Genomic DNA, 21,640 nt, shown 5'->3' with positions numbered 1-21,640 from the left:
AACCATTTATCGGATCATCAAGAACTTCAAGGAGAGCGGTTCAATTGTTGTGAAGAAGGCTTCAGGGCGCCCAAGAAAGTCCAGCAAGCGCCAGGACTGTCTCCTAAAGTTCATTCAGCTGCGGGATCGGGGCATAACCAGTACAGAGCTTGCTCAGGAATGGCAGCAGGCAGGTGTGAGTGCATCTGCACACACAGTGAGGCGAAGACTGTTGGAGGATAGCCTTGTGTCAAGAAGGGCAGCAAAGAAGCCACTTCTCTCCAGGAAAAACATCAGGGACAGACTGATATTCTGCAAAAGGTACAGGGATTGGACTGCTGAGGACTGGGGTAAAGTCATTTTCTCTGAAGAATCCCCTTTCCGATTGTTTGGGGCATCCGTAAAAAAGCTTATCCGGAAAAGACATGGTGAGCGTTACCATCAGTCCTGTGTCATGCCAACAGTAAAGCATCCTTAGACCATTCATCTGTGGGGTTGCTTCTCAGCCAAGGGAGTGCGCTCACTCACAATTTTGCCTAAGAACACAGCCATGAATAAAGAATGGTACCAACACATCCTCCGAGAGCAACTTCTCCCAACCATCCAGGAACAGTTTGGTGACGAACAATGCCTTAAGGCAAAAGTGATAACTAAGTGGTTCGGGGAACAAAACATCAATATTTTGGGTCCATGGCCAGGAAACTCCCCAGACTTTAATCCCATGGAGAACTTGTGGTCAATCCTCAAGAGGCGGGTGGACAAATAAAAACTCACAAATTCTGACAAACTCCAAGCTTTGATTATGCAAGAATAGGCTGCCATCAGTCAGGATGTGGCCCAGAAGTTAATTGACAGCATGCCTGGGCAGATTGCAGAGGTCTTGAAAAAGAAGTGTCAACATTGCAAATATTGACTCTTTGCATCAGCTCAGGGAGAGAGTTATGGGGGGAGCTCCAGTAACAATCCAAGCCAACCCGGTCTGGGATGAGCTGAGAGCGCTGAGAGACATGGTGGTGGAACAGAGAGTGGAGCTGAGGAACATGGAAACCAGACTGAGGGACAGCGAGGACAAGCTGAACGAGATGAATATCAATCTGGTCCTCACTACAAGAACCATGGAGGATTTGGAGACAGAGAATACAGCTCAAGCTAATGAACTGACAACCATAGGAGCCAGAGTGACAGCCAGTGAGACAGAGGTGGAGGAGCTGAAGAGAGATAATGTAGCCTTGGAGGCCAGAGTGACAGCCAGTGAGACAGAGGTGGAGGAGCTGAAGAGAGATAATGTAGCTTTGGAGGCCAGAGTGACAGCCAGTGAGACAGAGGTGGAGGAGCTGAAGAGAGATAATGTAGCTTTGGAGGCCAGAGTGACAGCCAGTGAGACAGAGGTGGAGGAGCTGATGAGAAATAATGCAAAAAGACCAAAGGTGGCTTTCTCTGCTGCTTTGACAGACCCAGGATATGTCGGCCCTTTCAACACTGACAAAACTCTTGTCTACAACAAAGGCTTCACCAACATCGGCAACACTTACAGCACAACCACAGGCCTCTTCACTGCACCCGTGAGAGGAGTCTACAACTTCAGGTTCCCTGCTTTTGAAAACAAACGCACCTCTCTGTACGTTGGGGTGCGCTTAAACAAGAACAACCAGCAAGTCCTTTGGAATAAGTGATGGTGATAATGTGTTTTTTATCCAATGCAGTATCTCTACTGCTGGCGGAGGGGGACCAGTTATCCCTGTGCCTTCCTTCAAATCACAGACTCTATGGTGATCTGAATCTCCAAAGCACTTTCAGTGGCTTCCTGCTCTTCCCAATGTGAGGGGGAATAACGCCTGGGTGATGGGTTTTCCTACCTATACTACAGTGTAATATGTTATTTAAAAAGAAATAATAACGACAACTAGAAAACAACTTCATGACGTATTGAACTCACACAGTGGTGTTAGTAATATGATATTGTTTGAAGTGTATCCGGCTAATAAAGGATAGACTAGTATGTAATAGAGTATTTTACTGGTACACTGTGAACTCAGTGTGAACTCAGTGTGAACTCAGTGTGAACTCAGTGTGAACTCAGTGTGAACTCAGTGTAAACTCAGTGTGAACTCAGTGTACCAGTCTAAACATCTACCACAAAATCCAATTGCTGTATAAAACACAGTTTTTTTCCCACCTTGCTTTGCCCACCGATTAAACAGCTTAAATGTTTTACTATCTGAATAATTTTTTCACACATGATATATTATTACATATTATTATTATTATGTTATTGTTATATGTTATTGTTATATGTTATTATTATATGCTATTATTACATGTTTTTACACGTTATTACATGTTATTACACGCTATTACACGTTATTACATGCTATTATGTTATTACAAGTTATTACATGTTATTACACGCTATTACACGCTATTACACGTTATTACACGTTATTACACGTTAGTACATGTTATTACATATTATCACACGTTATAGCATGCTATTATGTTATTACACGTTATTACACGCTATTACACGCTGTTATTACACGCTATTACACGTTATTACACGTTATTACACGTTAGTACACGTTATTACATGTTATTACACGTTATTACATGCTATTATGTTATTACATGTTATTACATGTTATTACATGCTATTATGTTATTACATATTATTACACGTTATTACACGCTATTATGTTATTACATGTTATTACGCGTTATTACACATTGTTACACGTTATTACATGCTATTATGTTATTGCATATTCTTACACATTATTACACATTATTACATGTTATTATGTTATTACATGTTATTACATGTTATTACATGTTATTACACATGTTATTATGTTATTACATATTATTACATGTTATTACACATTATTACATGTTATTACATGCTGTTATGTTATTACACGTTATTATATGCTGTTATGTTATTACATGCTATTACATGCTATTATGCTATTACACGTTATTACATGCTAGTATGTTATTACACGTTATTACACGTTATTACATGCTATTATGTTATTACATATTATTACACGTTATTACATGCTATTATGTTATTACATGTTATTACGCGTTATTACATGCTATTATGTTATTACATGTTATTACGCGTTATTACATGCTATTATGTTATTACATGTTATTACACGTTATTACATGCTATTATGTTATTACATGTTATTACGCGTTATTACATGCTATTACACGTTATTACATGTTATGTTATTACACGTTATTACATGTTATTATGTTATTGCATATTATTACATGTTATTACACGTTATTACATGCTATTATGTTATTACATAGTATTACATGTTATTACATGTTATTACACGGTATTACATGCTATTATGTTTTTACATATTATTACATGTTATTACATGTTATTACACGTTATTACATGCTATTATGGTATTACATAGTATTACATGTTATTACACGTTATTACATGCTATTATGTTATTACATATTATTACATGTTATTACACGTTATTACATGCTATTATGTTATTACATGCTATTATGTTATTACATATTATTACACGTTATTACACGTTATTACACGTTATTACATGCTGTTATGTTATTACACGTTATTACATGCTGTTATGTTATTACATGTTATTACATGCTATTATGTTATTACATGTTATTATATTATTTCAAGTCTGTAGCTAACCTGACTCTGGGGTTCCATCCCACCCTTTCCCCACAGGGCTCTGGTCAAAAGTAGTGCACCATGTAGTACACAGCCATTTAGGATGTAACGTGGGTCTTCCCACTATCATTGTAACCAGCAGGGGATGTCACGTAGCCGACAGGCAGGTACAAACTAGTGTTCCATTTAAAGTGACCTGTGATTCCATGTCTATGTATATAGGGCAGCAGCCTCTAAGGTGCAGGGTAGTTCTGTCAACACTCACAGGTATAAATTCAATTTCACATGATAGCCAACTATAGACACCAGCTATGGAAGTCAAATAGAAAACCAAGAGTTCCCTTAATAAAAAAAGGCAAGATTGAAATAAAAAAAAGGGCATTTCAATTGACTACTAAAGGTTGACTACAACTCTAAGTCCATTGGTGTCTGTCACCAGTCCCGCCCATTTGTGACATACATAAACTTACTGTAGGCTTACCTGTCCCACAACTGACATCAGGTATTGCCAGGTGATGTATTTTTGGATGAAATGACCTTGTCACATGGGCAACAGCAACAACAACCACACGAGGAAAGAAACCAGAATTAAACTTATATTCTTCTATTTGTCTTTCATCAGCCACCTTTAGTGTTTCATTGTGGCGTGAACTGGTGGACAGAGCGCGGAGACAAGGCATCAGTCAACAGATGTTTTAAAAACGTGTTTTTCACACATCAGGATGGGAGAGGTGTTTTTAGAACATTCCAACGGCAATAATAAAGTCGACACTTGACTGTTTAGATGCGAGACCAAACGAATGGTATTATCACAATCAAAAGCCAATGGGTGAATAAAAAGCCAATAGCCTTCCATGTGTGATAAGTTAACTAGTAGCCTTCCATGTGTGACACGTTAACTAGTAGCCTTCCATGTGTGACACGTTAACTAGTAGCCTTCCATGTGTGACACGTTAACTAGTAGCCTTCCATGTGTGACACGTTAACTAGTAGCCTTCCATGTGTGACACGTTAACTAGTAGCCTTCCATGTGTGACACGTTAACTAGTAGCCTTCCATGTGTGACACGTTAACTAGTAGCCTTCCATGTGTGACACGTTAACTAGTAGCCTTCCATGTGTGACACGTTAACTAGTAGCCTTCCATGTGTGACACGTTAACTAGTAGCCTTCCATGTGTGATAAGTTAACTAGTAGCCTTCCTTGTGTGACACGTTAACTAGTAGCCTTCCTTGTGTGACACATTAACTAGTAGCCTACATGTGTGACACGTTAACTAGTAGCCTTCCATGTGTGACACGTTAACTAGTAGCCTTCCTTGTGTGACACGTTAACTAGTAGCCTTCCATGTGTGACACGTTAACTAGTAGCCTTCCATGTGTGACACGTTAACTAGTAGCCTTCCATGTGTGACACGTTAACTAGTAGCCTTCCATGTGTGACACGTTAACTAGTAGCCTTCCATGTGTGACACATTAACTAGTAGCCTTCCATGTGTGACACGTTAACTAGTAGCCTTCCATGTGTGACATGTTAACTAGTAGCCTTCAAGGGCCTCCCGGGTGGCGCAGTGGTCTAGGGCACTGCATCGCAGTGCTAACTGCGCCACCAGAGTCTCTGGGTTCGCGCCCAGGCTCTGTCGCAGCCGGCCGCGACCGGGAGGTCCGTGGGGCGAGGCACAATTGGGCTAGCGTCGTCCGGGTTAGGGTGGGTTTGGCCGGTAGGGATATCCTTGTCTCATCGCGCTCCAGCGACTCCTGTGGCGGGCCGGGCGCAGTGCGCGCTAACCAAGGGGGCCAGGTGCACGGTGTTTCCTCCGACACATTGGTGCGGCTGGCTTCCGGGTTGGAGGCGCACTGTGTTAAAGAAGCAGTGCGGCTTGGTTGGGTTGTGCTTCGGAGGACGCATGGCTTTCGACCTTCGTCTCTCCCGAGCCCGTACGGGAGTTGTAGCGATGAGACAAGATAGTAATTACTAGCGATTGGATACCACGAAAATTGGGGAGAAAAGGGGATAAAAAATTGTAAAAATAAAAAAAATAAAAAAAAAATAGTAGCCTTCCATGTGTGACACGTTAACTAGTAGCCTTCCATGTGTGATAAGTTAACTAGTAGCCTTCCTTGTGTGACACGTTAACTAGTAGCCTTCCTTGTGTGACACATTAACTAGTAGCCTTCCATGTGTGACACGTTAACTAGTAGCCTTCCATGTGTGACACATTAACTAGTAGCCTTCCATGTGTGACACGTTAACTAGTAGCCTTCCATGTGTGACACGTTAACTAGTAGCCTTCCTTGTGTGATAAGTTAACTAGTAGCCTTCCTTGTGTGACACGTTAACTAGTAGCCTTCCTTGTGTGACACATTAACTAGTAGCCTTCCATGTGTGACACGTTAACTAGTAGCCTTCCATGTGTGCCACATTAACTAGTAGCCTTCCATGTGTGCCACGTTAACTAGTAGCCTTCCATGTGTGACACGTTAACTAGTAGCCTTCCTTGTGTGACACATTAACTAGTAGCCTTCCATGTGTGACACGTTAACTAGTAGCCTTCCATGTGTGACACGTTAACTAGTAGCCTTCCATGTGTGACACGTTAACTAGTAGCCTTCCATGTGTGACACGTTAACTAGTAGCCTTCCATGTGTGACACGTTAACTAGTAGCCTTCCATGTGTGACACGTTAACTAGTAGCCTTCCATGTGTGACACGTTAACTAGTAGCCTTCCATGTGTGACACGTTGACTAGTAGCCTTCCATGTGTGACACGTTAACTAGTAGCCTTCCATGTGTGACACGTTAACTAGTAGCCTTCCATGTGTGACACGTTAACTAGTAGCCTTCCATGTGTGACACGTTAACTAGTAGCCTTCCATGTGTGACACGTTAACTAGTAGCCTTCCATGTGTGACACGTTAACTAGTAGCCTTCCATGTGTGACACGTTAACTAGTAGCCTTCCATGTGTGACACGTTAACTAGTAGCCTTCCATGTGTGACACGTTAACTAGTAGCCTACATGGAGTGCGCTGCCACCCTGTGGCTCTGGTGTCAAAATGGTCGACAGTTGGACTAGTAGCCTGGTAAGCGCTGCACTGCCACCAGGTGTCTCCTCAATCCTCCTCTGATGAAATACATATTTCTCTCTAATAGTGTGTGTGCAAATGCACAGATAGGCTATTGACACATTGGGGGTGTCTATATATTTCATCATAGACTATACATGATCTGAGGAGAGGCACGAATATATCGACTACTTTATGTACAATGGTCTATTTCTAGTCTTGATGATCCAATGGCAAAGATACAGTATGTTCGACTCACCTCGGTCAAATGCAGCAGCTTGGACATGGAGCGCACGAGAGGCGCGCAAACCTTTGAGCTACTTCCTGTGCGAACTATTTAATTATTCAAACTAGACACCTTTCATCCCTGCTTAATTAAACATACAAAAAGTGACTTGTATTATTCAATTTAGAGTAACACTAACTGATCTCCCACTCTACCATGTTAGTAGGCTATTCATCAAAATAGTGTGTGTGCGCGTGCGAGAGAGAAGACGTGTGTGTGTGTGTGTGTGTGTGTGTGTGTGTGTGTGTGTGTGTGTGTGTGTGTGTGTGTGTGTGTGTGTGTGTGTGTGTGTGTGTGTGTGTGTGTGTGTGTGTGTGTGTGTGTGTGTGTGTGTGTGTGTGTGCGCGCGAGAGAGAGAGAGAAGGCAGTCGCTATCCAGGGACCAGTCGCTCCTCTGTCCACATCACAGCCACAGGACTTCAGCACTAGTCGCCTAGTTTTGTGAGATCCAACCCTGACTTCAATATTTCAACATTTTACTAAAGCAGTGACTGCAGTGTCATTAGGGCTAATTAAAAACAGCTAGAAACGGAATATACACGACATTTTCAAAGAGCTATTACCTTTTAACCCACTGGATAGGCTACCTGGAGACGATGTTGAGCGCGTTTTCTGTCGTTGTGGCTTAGAACAGGTGAACGAATAGCGACATTATCAAAGACCACCAAGAACAAAACACTGGTCAGACACCCGAAGGTAAGGTCCTCTACAGATTATTTTCATAGTGAAAAGAGGTAGTGGGGGTACAGCGACTATGCACGGTCTAATAGTGACACTCAAAATACGTAGACTATGACTTTTTGAAAAGTGTTCCCAAAAATATAAATATTTAATAGTTGGTTAAAAGCCTATAATTGAGCGTCAGGGATCCGCTTAGCTGTTTTTAGCAACGCTATTTACACACTAGCGTTGCTAGGAATCAGCTTGCAAAAAAAAACAGAATAGTCTGCCAGAAACGAAATACAATTCTATTTCAATTTACTCTGCCGAATCTGTAGGGCTGGATCCTTATGCAGGAAGGGAATTGAGATGAAACATCTAATAAAACATAAATTAAAGCTGCATTATGTAACTTTTTGGGTGACCCCACCATATTCACATAGAAATGTGAGTTATAAATCTGTCATTCGGTAGATCTGTTCTATGTGCACTATTTCTATCCTTCACATTCTTAAGTTTCATTTTTGGTTATTTTACTTTCGGGTTAATTGGTTTGAAAGAGTGATATTCTGTGGATTGATTTGTCAGAGCTTCCCGTTCTAGAGTTTTCTCTGGTTTTGTGTAGAACCACCTGCCACTGGACACAGATATTTATAAGATACATTTGACCCCGAATCGAGAAGGAAGACAGTATACCCACATTGAGAACCCCTGGGTTAACATATCCATGGGCTTTTGTTTGGTTACTGCATGCCACCTAATCCTTGACTTTCTCTTTTAGTCTCTGTGTGTGTGTGTGTCCCTATGCCTACGTACCTGTTTATGTGTGATAAGATCTCAACAATTGTCTCTCCATACTTCCTCCCGCCACAAACAACTGACTACCTGTTTTGTTACTTACTCCCTAGTCCCCAACACAAACTTAGTTACATTATTGGCAGAATTGCCTAGAAAATTATATTACATGAGGGTTATTGAATTAAGGCACATGGAAATACAGAAGTATGTCTCTCTTACGGCTGAGCAGTGGCTTCATGGCAGGAAACTGAACAGCATTCGCCACCACAGCAACACCATCTAGGGAGGAGGTGAGGGCCCTGGGAGAGTGGTGCCAGGAAAATAGCCTCTCTCTCAACGTCAACAAAACAAAGGAGCTGATCGTGGACTTCAGGAAACAGCAGAGGGAGCACACCCCCCTATCCACATCGACAAGAACACAGTGAAGGTGGAAAGCTTCAAGTTCCTCAGCGTACACATCACTGATGATCTGAAATGATTCAACACCACACACCGTGAGGTGAAGAAGATGCAACAGCGCCTCTTCAACCTTAGGAGGCTGAAGACATTTGGCTTGGCCCCTAAAACCCTCACAAACTTTTACAGATGAACAATTGAGAGCATCCTGACGGGCTGTATCACCGCCTGGTACGGCAACTGAACCACCCGCAACTGCAGGGCTCTCCAGAGGGTGGTGTGGTCTGCCCAACGCATCATCGGGGACACACTACCTGCTCTCCAGGACAACTACAGCACCCGATGCCATAGGAAGGCCAAAAAGATAATCAAGGACATCAACAACCCGAGCCACGACCTGTTCAACCCGCTATCATCCAGAAGGCGAGGTCAGTACAGGTGCCTCAAAGCTGTGACCGAGAGACTGAAAAACAGCTTCTATCTCAAGGCCATCCGACTGTTAAATAGCCATCACTAGCCGGCTTCCACTCGGTTACGCAACCCTTCACCTTAGAGTGCTGCTGCCCTATGTACATAGACATGGAATTACTGGCCACTTTAACCTCTACATGATCGGTGTCCCCCCCTCGCGGGACAGTTGAGCTAACGTAGGCTAATGTGATTAGCATGAGGTTGTAAGTAACAAGAACATTTCCCAGGACATAGACATATCTGATCTGGGCAGAAAGCTTAAATCCTTGTTAATATAACTGCACTGTCCAATTTACAGTAGCTATTACAGTGAAATAATACCATGCTATTGTTTGAGGAGAGTGCACAGTTATGAACTTGAAAATGTATCAATAAACCAATTAGGCACATTTGGGCAGACTTGATACAGCATTTTGAACAGAAATGCAATGGTTCATTGGATCAGTCTAAAACGTTGCACATACACTGCAAAATCTAAATTGCGCCTAACCTGGAATAATACATTGTGACCTTTCTCTTGCATTTCAAAGATGATGGAAAAAAAAGTTTTTTTATTTCTATTATCTTTCACCAGATCTAATGTGTTATATTATCCTATATTAATTTCACATTTCCACAAACTTCAAAGTGTTTCCTTTAAAATGGTATCAAGAATATGCATATCCTTGCTTCAGGTCCTGAGCTACAGGCAGTTAGATTTGGGTATTTCATTTTAGGCAAAATTTGAAAAAAAAGAGTCCGATCCTTTTTAAACATCCTTCTTCAACCTGTCCCCTTCCCTTCATCTACACTGATTGAAGTGGATTTAACAAGTGTCATCAAATAGGTGATCATAACTTTCACCTGGATTCACCTGGTCAGTCTATGTCATGGAAAGAGCACGTGTTCCTAATGTGTTGTACATGCATTGCTCCAACTATAACTTGAATTTGAGATTATGTGCCATGAGCCTTTTTAAAGCTTCTAATTTAAGACCAAGATTTGCCCTTGTGATGAGTTTGTCAAACTCATCTAAACAACCGGCAACCTTTTTGAAAATAAGCATCCCTACAGTATCCCAGACTTATTTGAATGCTGTGCCATGCCATTTCTCTCTGTCCCCGTCAAATTACATTACACTGAGCAGACATTTTATAACCACATAGATCAAATCTAATGTTATTGGTCACATACAACATATTTACCAGATGTTGTTGTGGGTGTAGTGAAATACTCCAACAGTGCAGTAGTATCTAAAAACAATTCACAACTATACACACAAATCTAAAAAGTAAAAGAATGGAATTAAGAAATATATCAATTATTAGATCGAGCAATGTCGGAGTGGCTTTGACTGAAATACAGTAGAATAGAAAACAGTATATTCATATGAGGTGAGTAAAGTGGCATGTAAACATTATTTAAACATTATTAAAGTGACTAGTGTTCCCTTATTAAGCCTTGAGCCATGGATTGTGTACGTGTGAATGGGCAACACAAAAGATTTAAGTGCCTTTGAACGTGGTATGGTAGTAGGTGCCAGGCACACAGGTTTGAGTGTGTCAGGAACTGCAACGCTCCTGGGTTTTTCACCCTCAACAGTTTCCCGTGTGTATCAAGAATGGTCCACCACCCAAAGGACATTTAGCCAACTTGACACAACTGTGGGGAAGCATTGGAGTCAACATGGGCCAGCATCCCTGTGGAACGCTTTCCACACCTCGTAGAGTCCATGCCCTGATGAATTGAGGCTGTTCTGAGGGTAAACGGGGAGGGTGGGGGGTGCAACTCAATATTAAGAAGGTGTTCCGAATGTTTTGTACCCTGTGTGTATAGAATGTGTGGTGTCTTGTGAGTGAATTTATATGGTGAGTGTGTGTGTTCTGTACTACACTGTATCCTCTGACCGTAAAAGAGTGTCTCAACTGACATTCCTAAGTGTTATCATGTTCACACAGTGGACTCACTCTATATTTGTTTCAAACTCTTATCAATGATTCTCAAAAAGGACGTGGATAAATGCCAGCTTCAGAAATACCTTCAGTTTTTGTGTTTGCTGGATTATTTATACTTTCTAAGGCTCTGGTATTTTTACATAGAAAAAATGTAAAAAATTAACATCTAAGCCATTTTAAACAGAAATCAAATGTTTCCATCTGTTGTTTGTGTGAAGTGGGTATACGCCGTTACATCTTGATTACAGCATGATTTTATCTGTTTGCTCTTGACTCATGTTGACCTGCTTGGGTGTATCAAGAGTGACTCTTCAATGTATGACAACGTCACTGGTTTCTCTCTTCTCCCTCTTAAGAACCTTCTCATATGCCAACCTACTCAGTCTCTCCTTCTATCTCTGTGTGAACACAGGTGCTGCTCAACTCCATGGACCACACACTCCAGAGACTTCATCTCCTAGTCCCGACCGCCATCACTCTCTGGTCTTTCCCCGTCTCGATGGCCGCCAGTGTGACCCCAAGTGGGTGTGGCTCCAACGTAGGCTCCCTGTACTACAGGCTGTGTGACCTCAGTGCCGTATGGGGCATCGTGCTGGAGGCGTTAGCGGCAGCCGGCGTGCTGGTCTCCATCATCCTCTTCATCGTCCTCCTGGCCAGCCTGCCCTTCATCACAGACAAGAATAGGATGCGCTCCGTGGGCCTCCATGCCTGCTTCCTGATCAGTACCCTGGGCCTCTTCTGCCTCACCTTCTCCTTCATCGTAGGGAAAGACTTCGCCACCTGCGCTTCGCGACGCTTCCTCTTCGGAGTGCTGTTCGCCGGGTGCTTCGCGTGTCTTCTCATGCAGTGTGTGAAGCTGAACCTCCTGGCCCGCAGGGGAGATCGGGTGCCCCGGGCCTCGGTGCTGTGTCTGGGAGCCCTGGGACTCTGGCTGGTGGAGGTGGTCATCAACACGGAGTGGCTGATCATCACTGTGGCTCGATATCCTTTCATGCTACTCAACGCTACAGGGATAGCACTTGGCACAGCCACAAACGTGCCCTGTAACATCACCAACCAGGACTTTGTCATGGCGCTGATCTACGTATTGAATCTTCTCCTAGCTGTCGTAGTGGCTTCCTTACCCACCCTGTGTGGGAAACACAAGCAGTGGCGCCAGGAGGGAGCCTTCATCCTCGTCACGGGTCTCCTCTCTGTGTTCATCTGGGTGGCCTGGATCACCATGTACGTCTGGGGGAACCTGAGGACCGGCGGACCCAGCTGGGATGACCCTACCCTGGCCATCGCCCTGGTCAGCAACGCCTGGGTGTTCCTGATCCTCAACACCATCCCAGAGATATGCTCTCTGACCGGGGTAGAGGAGGGGGGCGCGCCAGGGTTCGGAGAGGACCTGAGCAGAGGTGTGGGCTATGAGAATATCCTGAAGGAGCAAGGAGCCCAGAGCATGTTTATGGAGAACAAGGCTTTCTCTATGGATGAGCCCAACTTCGGTATGTAGCCACACACACACACACACACACACACACACACACACACACACACACACACACACACACACACACACACACACACACACACACACACACACACAGTAACGTTTACACACACACATACTGTACAGTACACACACACACACACATACCCACACACTCTTGGCGACCCACATAAATGACCTGGCTTCACTAATAAGGCCACTTCACTAGATACCAGGATGTTTTCTCCACTTGCTAGCACATTACATACAGTTAATATATCTAATATATCTAATACATCTCATATATATAATATATCTAATATATCTAATACATCTAATACATCTAAAATATCTAATACATCTAATACATCTAATACATCTATAATACATCTAATACATCTAATACATCTAATACATCTATAATACATCTAATACATCTATAATACATCTAATACATCTAATACATCTATTATATCTAATACATCTAATATATCTAATACATCTAATATATCTAATATATCTAATATATCTAACACACTTAACCATTAGAAAGGGGAGGTTCAGCAGGTAGAGGAGGGTATGGGACTTGTCAGCAGGTTCAGGAGGGTATGGGGCTTGTCAGCAGGTTCAGGAGGGTATGGGACTTGTCAGCAGGTAGAGGAGGGTATGGGACTTGTCAGCAGGTTCAGGAGGGTATGGGGCTTGTCAGCAGGTTCAGGAGGGTATGTGGCTTGTCAGCAGGTTCAGGAGGGTATGGGGCTTGTCAGCAGGTTCAGGAGGGTATGGGGCTTGTCAGCAGGTAGAGGAGGGTATGGGGCTTGTCAGCAGGTTCAGGATGGTATGGGACTTGTCAGCAGGTTCAGGAGGGTATGGGACTTGTCAGCAGGTTCAGGAGGGTATGGGGCTTGTCAGCAGGTTCAGGAGGGTATGGGACTTGTCAGCAGGTTCAGGAGGGTATGGGACTTGTCAGCAGGTTCAGGAGGGTATGGGGCTTGTCAGCAGGTTCAGGAGGGTATGGGGCTTGTCAGCAGGTAGAGGAGGGTATGGGGCTTGTCAGCAGGTTCAGGAGGGTATGGGGCTTGTCAGCAGGTTCAGGAGGGTATGGGGCTTGTCAGCAGGTTCAGGAGGGTATGGGACTTGTCAGCAGGTTCAGGAGGGTATGGGGCTTGTCAGCAGGTTCAGGGGGGTATGGGACTTGTCAGCAGGTTCAGGAGGGTATGGGACTTGTCAGCAGGTTCAGGAGGGTATGGGGCTTGTCAGCAGGTTCAGGATGGTATGGGGCTTGTCAGCAGGTTCAGGAGGGTATGGGACTTGTCAGCAGGTTCAGGAGGGTATGGGGCTTGTCAGCAGGTTCAGGAGGGTATGGGACTTGTCAGCAGGTTCAGGAGGGTATGGGACTTGTCAGCAGGTTCAGGAGGGTATGGGACTTGTCAGCAGGTTCAGGAGGGTATGGGGCTTGTCAGCAGGTTCAGGAGGGTATGGGGCTTGTCAGCAGGTTCAGGAGGGTATGGGACTTGTCAGCAGGTTCAGGAGGGTATGGGGCTTGTCAGCAGGTTCAGGAGGGTATGGGACTTGTCAGCAGGTTCAGGAGGGTATGGGACTTGTCAGCAGGTTCAGGAGGGTATGGGGCTTGTCAGCAGGTTCAGGATGGTATGGGGCTTGTCAGCAGGTTCAGGAGGGTATGGGACTTGTCAGCAGGTTCAGGAGGGTATGGGGCTTGTCAGCAGGTTCAGGAGGGTATGGGACTTGTCAGCAGGTTCAGGAGGGTATGGGGCTTGTCAGCAGGTTCAGGAGGGTATGGGGCTTGTCAGCAGGTAGAGGAGGGTATGGGGCTTGTCAGCAGGTAGAGGAGGGTATGGGGCTTGTCAGCAGGTAGAGGAGGGTATGAGGCTTGTCAGCAGGTTCAGGAGGGTATGGGGCTTGTCAGCAGGTAGAGGAGGGTATGGGGCTTGTCAGCAGGTTCAGGAGGGTATGGGACTTGTCAGCAGGTTCAGGAGGGTATGGGGCTTGTCAGCAGGTTCAGGAGGGTATGGGACTTGTCAGCAGGTAGAGGAGGGTATGGGACTTGTCAGCAGGTTCAGGAGGGTATGGGGCTTGTCAGCAGGTTCAGGAGGGTATGGGGCTTGTCAGCAGGTTCAGGAGGGTATGGGGCTTGTCAGCAGGTAGAGGAGGGTATGGGGCTTGTCAGCAGGTTCAGGATGGTATGGGGCTTGTCAGCAGGTTCAGGAGGGTATGGGGCTTGTCAGCAGGTTCAGGAGGGTATGGGACTTGTCAGCAGGTTCAGGAGGGTATGGGACTTGTCAGCAGGTTCAGGAGGGTATGGGGCTTGTCAGCAGGTTCAGGAGGGTATGGGGCTTGTCAGCAGGTTCAGGAGGGTATGGGACTTGTCAGCAGGTTCAGGAGGGTATGGGGCTTGTCAGCAGGTTCAGGAGGGTATGGGACTTGTCAGCAGGTAGAGGAGGGTATGGGGCTTGTCAGCAGGTTCAGGAGGGTATGGGGCTTGTCAGCAGGTAGAGGAGGGTATGGGACTTGTCAGCAGGTAGAGGAGGGTATGGGGCTTGTCAGCAGGTTCAGGGGGGTATGGGACTTGTCAGCAGGTAGAGGAGGGTATGGGGCTTGTCAGCAGGTTCAGGAGGGTATGGGGCTTGTCAGCAGGTTCAGGAGGGTATGGGACTTGCGTACGTATAGTCAGACACGTGAATAAAATAACATTGTTGTCTACGTGTAACAATCTGCACTCTACAGCTTATTTGTTCATATTCCAATGTACATTATTTTCAATGACCCTGAGTCTGAAATAAAATATCTTCCAAAACAGTAAGTTGAAAAGAAACTGCGAGATGGATAAGAAAAGCTCACCGAATATGATTGAACCGGTACTGAATTTCACATCCAGTATACAGTACAATCTGCATACCTTAAAGAATTTGATATGCTGATGTGGTTTTAATCCTATTGGTGATCAGAATCTGATCTCGCAGGCTGCAGCAGAGCCAGACAGGACACTGTGTGTCTCCTCTCCTCTCCTCCCCTCCCACTCTATCTCTTTGATGCTGCTCCACCTGCCCTCGGCCTGCCCTGGCCTCATCTCATCACAATCAAATGGCACCCTATTTCCTATATAGGGCACTACATTTGACAAAAGGCACTGGTCAAAAGTAGTGCACTTTATAGGGAATAGGGTGCCATTTGGGATGCAGCCAATGGTTTAGGTCAGAGTGGGAGGGAGGGATAATAGCACATGTTAATGCGGATGGCGCCTTGTGAGTTAGCAGCTCTGTCCTGACTGAGGTTAACCTACTATATGTCCTGGTCTGTTGAGATCAGCTGGCACCAGGTGACTAGTCTCTAGACAGACAGGTTAGATTTGATTTGATTTTGCCTCCCACAATGTACCAATGTTCCAGCATGTTGCCCAAGGTCTGGGATTTCTGAGAACATATCAATACAGTATTAGAACATAGAGGCATATACAGTGTTTAGTCCGTTTATACTGACTGGAGAATGATGTTTGATAAAATAAAAGGAACAAAAATATAATGAGCCCTCTGCTATCTGTCCTCTGCTATCTGTCCTCTGCTATCTGTCCTCTGACACATCAGTTGCCATATCAAACTAATAATGAAGTGAGAACAGAGAATGTTTTGACAAAAATAACCCCTTCCATATTTGGCGATTTTATTTTCATATTTAACTATTATTAAATATTAACGGGAAATAATGTTTGTTTTAAAACTAATCAACCTTTTCTGGGAAGAGACTGAGAACGAAGGAGGATATCTGTCGTGATGAGAGAGAGCTATGAAACCAGAAAAAGTCCTTCATTGTCTTTGTTTATCCTGAGGACTTATTTAAACATTATTAACCAACCAAATCCTTTCTCGCCCACACATACATTCCATTCCCACCGGTCTACCAGGTGACTCAATGGGATTTAGTAATTGCACCTTTTTTTTTTAGAACAGTGACCTAACCAGTGTACCATGCATACATAAACACTGACACATACACACACAAACACACACTCATCAGCTTGCCCCAACATCACTGTTTGTGTTTGCGTTACCGTGCTGTCTCAACAGCAAACAAGGTGTGGCAACAGTGTCATGGTAGGCAGATATTTCACAGGGAGGACCAGGCATTTCCACCTGGGGGAAAATAAAAAATGTCTCTCACATTAACCAAGCATTATCCATCCTACCTTTTATAGAGGATTACTGTCTCTCACATTAACCAAGCATTATCCATCCTACCTTTATAGAGGATTACTGTCTCTCACATTAACCAAGCAGTATCCATCCTACCTTTATAGAGGATTACTGTCTCTCACATTAACCAAGCAGTATCCATCCTACCTTTTATAGAGGATTACTGTCTCTCACATTAACCAAGCATTATCCATCCTACCTTTATAGAGGATTACTGTCTCTCACATTAACCAAGCATTATCCATCCTACCTTTATAGAGGATTACTGTCTCTCACATTAACCAAGCATTATCCATCCTACCTTTTATAGAGGATTACTGTCTCTCACATTAACCAAGCATTATCCATCCTACCTTTATAGAGGATGCACATTTGACTGCACAGTGGAGATAATAGACGTTTCTCCTGCATCTGTTGTTTATGATCTTGTCATGGTGGTTGAATAGAACAAGCTACTATGACTGGTTGCTTGGGAACACTGAATACCCAGAGGATACTGCTTGAATGCGCCCGTGGATGTCTGACTACGTGGATTTGATTTGAAAACGTGTTGATATAAAGAAAGTATCCATTGTCCCGACATAAACACTGAGTGTGCGAAACATTAGCAACACCTTCCTAATATTGAGTTGCACCCCTTTCGCCATCAGAACAGCCTCATTTCGTCGGGTCATGGACTCTACACGTGTGAAAAGCGTTCCACAGGGATGCTGGCCCATGTTGACCCAAATGCTTCCCATGGTTTTGTCAAGTTGGCTGGACGTCCTTTGGGTGGTGGGCCATTCTAGATACACACGGGAAACTGTTGAGCGTGAAAACCATACCCCGTTCAAAGGCACTTAAATCTTTTGTCTTGTCCATTCACCCTCTGAATAGCAGACATACACAATCCATGTCTCAATTGTCTCAAGGCTTAAAAATCCTTCTACAACCTGTCTCCTTCCCTTCATCTACACTGATTTTGAAGTGGATTTAACAAGTGTCATCAATAAGGGATCATTGCTTTCACCTGGATTCACCTGGGTCAGTCTATGTCATTGAAAGACACTCAGTGTGTGATTGGGATCTAATGTTGTCGAATGTTTTCTTGTTATTTTACCTCGCAGGTCCCAAAGTTGTGTCTCCATACAGTGGCTATAGTGGTCAGATCCACCGTTCTGTCTACCAGCCCACTGAGCTGGCTCTCATCAGCAGGGGAATGGGGAATGTGAGTACAGGCCGTCAATTGTTTGTCCATACACACACACACACACACACACACACACACACACACACACACACACACACACACACACACACACACACACACACACACACACACACACACACACACACATACACACACACACACACACACACACACACACACACACACACATACACACACACACACACACACACACACACACACACACACACACTGCCACAGATTGTTGTTGTTGTGTTTTTCAATTATTTCATTAAAAGAAAGAGGGATCTTTATTCATATCCATTGTGTTTAAATATTCTTCCATTCTCTTTTGTATGGATCATGATAAGCATGTTGTGTTCCTTGTGTATCTCTGGTTGCAGCAGGAAATGTCTCACATCCCCCGAGCCTCCACCAACAACAGCTCCGTGGCCCACAGCGGGGCCAGTATCCTGTCGGCACGCACCGACGAGACAGCAAACACACAGACGCAGCAGGGCCACAGTGTAGGTGGAGATAGAAAGACCCTGTGATGTGTTCCAAAATGGCACCCTATTCCCTTTGTAGTGCACTACTTTTGACCAGAGCCCTGGACAAAAGTAGTGCACTAAATAGGTAATAGGGTGTGTGTGTTTGTGTGTGTGCTGTCCTCTGACATATTCTCCTCACCTCTCTCCCTGTCCATTCTCCTCTTCTCCTCTGTTAGCATGGGGGGTATTTTGGCTAAAAGTATACAGTAAACACACACAATCACAATGCATTCCTTCTCGGTCTACGTTTCACCTTGACAAGCCTGTCACTTAAGTTTCTTCCCGGTCTTGTACTGTCGTCTTGTCTTATTGGACGGTTTCTATCTCTACATTCCTAGGAAATATGTTGTTGTTTTTTGTCCATCCATCTGTTTCTCTTATTGCTTTGGATCAGTCGTCTCTTTCACTTCATTCGTCCTGTGGGTTTCTGACTTTTTTCCGGTGTTAAGGCCTTTCCTTTGACCTTCTTTCAGCTGTGTTTTTTTCCCACACGCATATTGCGTTAGCGCTGTCATTACACTATGCCTATTTATATGACATTAGGTCTATATCGTTTTTTTTTTAACAATATCTCTCCATCTTTTTCTGTTTTCAGGGGAATGGACTGCAGAAGATATCCCAGTGGTGAACACAGACTACTTTACACCTCTCTCCTCAATTCATTTTTATTGATACAGTTTCCTCATGTTGACTCTATTTTGCTGTTGTCCATTGCATCCTTGATATGAGCTGGTTTTAACGGGACCCATCACAACGAGGCCTACCTGAACTCTGACCTATTAGCCTATCAGACTCCAGAGGTGACGTTTAGGTGAACGACACGAACAGTTTGCCCTTTGTAAAACCCCTAAAGATGGACAGTCCTGTGTACGACATAACCCTCTATCGATAGATTGACAGTGCCTACAGGTCTGTCTGTCCTTGTTCCAGTTCCTGCCCATCTGTCTGTCTGACAGAAGTCAAAGCAACCCACAGAGTGGAGAGCAGGCCCATGGCATTGGGAGAGAACAATACCTTTTGCAGAGGTCACCTCTGACTATGAGCTGAGCTCTCCGCTGGACACACTGTGACAGATGAAATGTGAGCATGCTAACAGCACGGAAAACTAGTCTCACTCTCTCTTAGCATGTGGGGGTGTATTTAGGCTACAAATATATATATATATATATACACACACACACACACACACACACACACACACACACACACACACACACACACACACACACACACACACACACACACACACACACACACACACACACACACACACACACACACACACACACACTCACAATAGTCACATACACAGTAGTCACGTGGAAGTGCAGCCAAGATCAGGATCAGTCAAGCGAGGGGGCAACTGGTGTGATGGGATAAACCTGTCATCCCAGTGTTCTCAGAAGAGGACCCCTTAACAGTGGAACATTCCATACCTGGAACACCCTCTATGGTTCCATGGAATCTTGGAAAATGACTCTTCTGTCACGGGGGATACCTACCCAACACTAATGCACTCAGTTATAGGTTTAGCATACAGAAAGCTTTGCACTTTCAAGCTTTCAATTCAAGTAAGTGGCGATATTATTATGTCAATGTTTAGTGCCTGGCTTGTGAATGGGTCTCACTTTCAGAAAGTTAAAATTGCTATTTAAATTTGTAGCTAAAGGTTGTTGAATGACTTAATGTTAATGCCATGCCAATGAATGGCTTCTCACTACATATGTAAGGAAGCACTTGTTGTATGAAATGTTGTATGAATTTGGAAATTTGATATTTAAAACATAGCTATTTACAGTAATTACTTTTCTTGTAATCAGTTTTGAGCCAACACCTGTAAATGCAATAATGAATGTTCAATCTAATATGAAGTTGTAATGCAACAGTGAGTGAATTGATTGGTTGAACATACAGCCATTGATGTCTGAAAGAAAAATGAAAATCTAAATAAACATTTAATGATGAAGTACATACAGTCCAGAGAATCTGTCATAATAAATTAATATTATACCTAATACTGGTATTTACCCTAAAACACTTATTTACCCTGATACTGTTATTTACCCTGATACTGTTATTTACCCTAATACTGTTATTTACCCTGATACTGTTAACACCTAATACTGTTATTTACCCTGATACTGTTAATACCTAATACTGTTATTTACCCTGATACTGTTAATACCTAATACTGTTATTTACCCTGATACTGTTAATACCTAATAATGTTATTTACCCTAAAACACTTATTTACCCTGATACTGTTATTTACCCTGATACTGTTATTTACCCTGATACTGTTATTTACCCTGATACTGTTATTTACCCTGATACTGTTATTTACCCTGATACTGTTATTTATCCTGATACTGTTATTTACCCTAATACTGTTATTTACCCTGATACTGTTAATACCTAATACTGTTATTTACCCTGATACTGTTAATACCTAATACTGTTATTTACCCTAATACTGTTATTTACCCTGATACTGTTAATACCTAATACTGTTATTTACCCTGATACTGTTAATACCTAATAATGTTATTTACCCTAACACTGTTATTTACCCTAATACTGTTATTTACCCTAATACTGTTATTTACCCTGATACTGTTAATACCTAATACTGTTATTTACCATGATACTGTTATTTACCCTGATACTGTTAATACCTAATACTGTTATTTACCCTGATACTGTTAATACCTAATACTGTTATTTACCCTGATACTGTTAATACCTGATACTGTTATTTACCCTGATACTATTATTTACCCTAATACTGTTATTTACCCTGATACTGTTATTTACCCTGATACTGTTAATACCTGATACTGTTATTTACCCTGATACTGTTATTTACCCTAATACTGTTATTTACCCTGATACTGTTATTTACCCTGATACTGTTAATACCTGATACTGTTAATACCTAATACTGTTATTTACCCTGATACTGTTATTTACCCTAAT

General features: G+C 43.3%; 1 protein-coding gene and 1 pseudogene across 2 annotated transcripts; both read left to right on the top strand.

Moving 5' to 3' along the window:
• The first annotated feature begins 920 nt into the window (after window positions 1–920).
• Window positions 921–1,801, top strand: LOC120038482 (annotated as a pseudogene).
• A 5,586-nt stretch (window positions 1,802–7,387) lies between these two features.
• LOC120038483 (G-protein coupled receptor family C group 5 member C-like) lies at window positions 7,388–20,630 on the top strand. Of its 2 annotated transcripts, none has more exons than XM_038984211.1 (5): window positions 7,388–7,700; window positions 11,676–12,753; window positions 18,052–18,152; window positions 18,521–18,640; window positions 19,260–20,630. In XM_038984211.1, exons 2-5 carry the CDS (start codon window positions 11,691–11,693, stop codon window positions 19,290–19,292), a joined length of 1,317 nt encoding a protein of 438 aa, XP_038840139.1. In that variant the 5' UTR covers window positions 7,388–7,700; window positions 11,676–11,690; the 3' UTR covers window positions 19,293–20,630. The 2 variants fall into 2 exon arrangements, with proteins under 2 accessions (XP_038840139.1, XP_038840138.1); XM_038984210.1 differs by having other exon boundaries at window positions 7,389–7,700; window positions 18,518–18,640.
• Window positions 20,631–21,640: the final 1,010 nt, after the last annotated feature.

Source organism: Salvelinus namaycush, unplaced genomic scaffold (assembly GCF_016432855.1).
Source record: "Salvelinus namaycush isolate Seneca unplaced genomic scaffold, SaNama_1.0 Scaffold2215, whole genome shotgun sequence".
Taxonomy (NCBI): domain Eukaryota; kingdom Metazoa; phylum Chordata; class Actinopteri; order Salmoniformes; family Salmonidae; genus Salvelinus; species Salvelinus namaycush.
The sequence above is the reverse complement of the archived record's forward strand: the minus strand, read 5'-3'. Positions and strand labels throughout refer to the sequence as shown.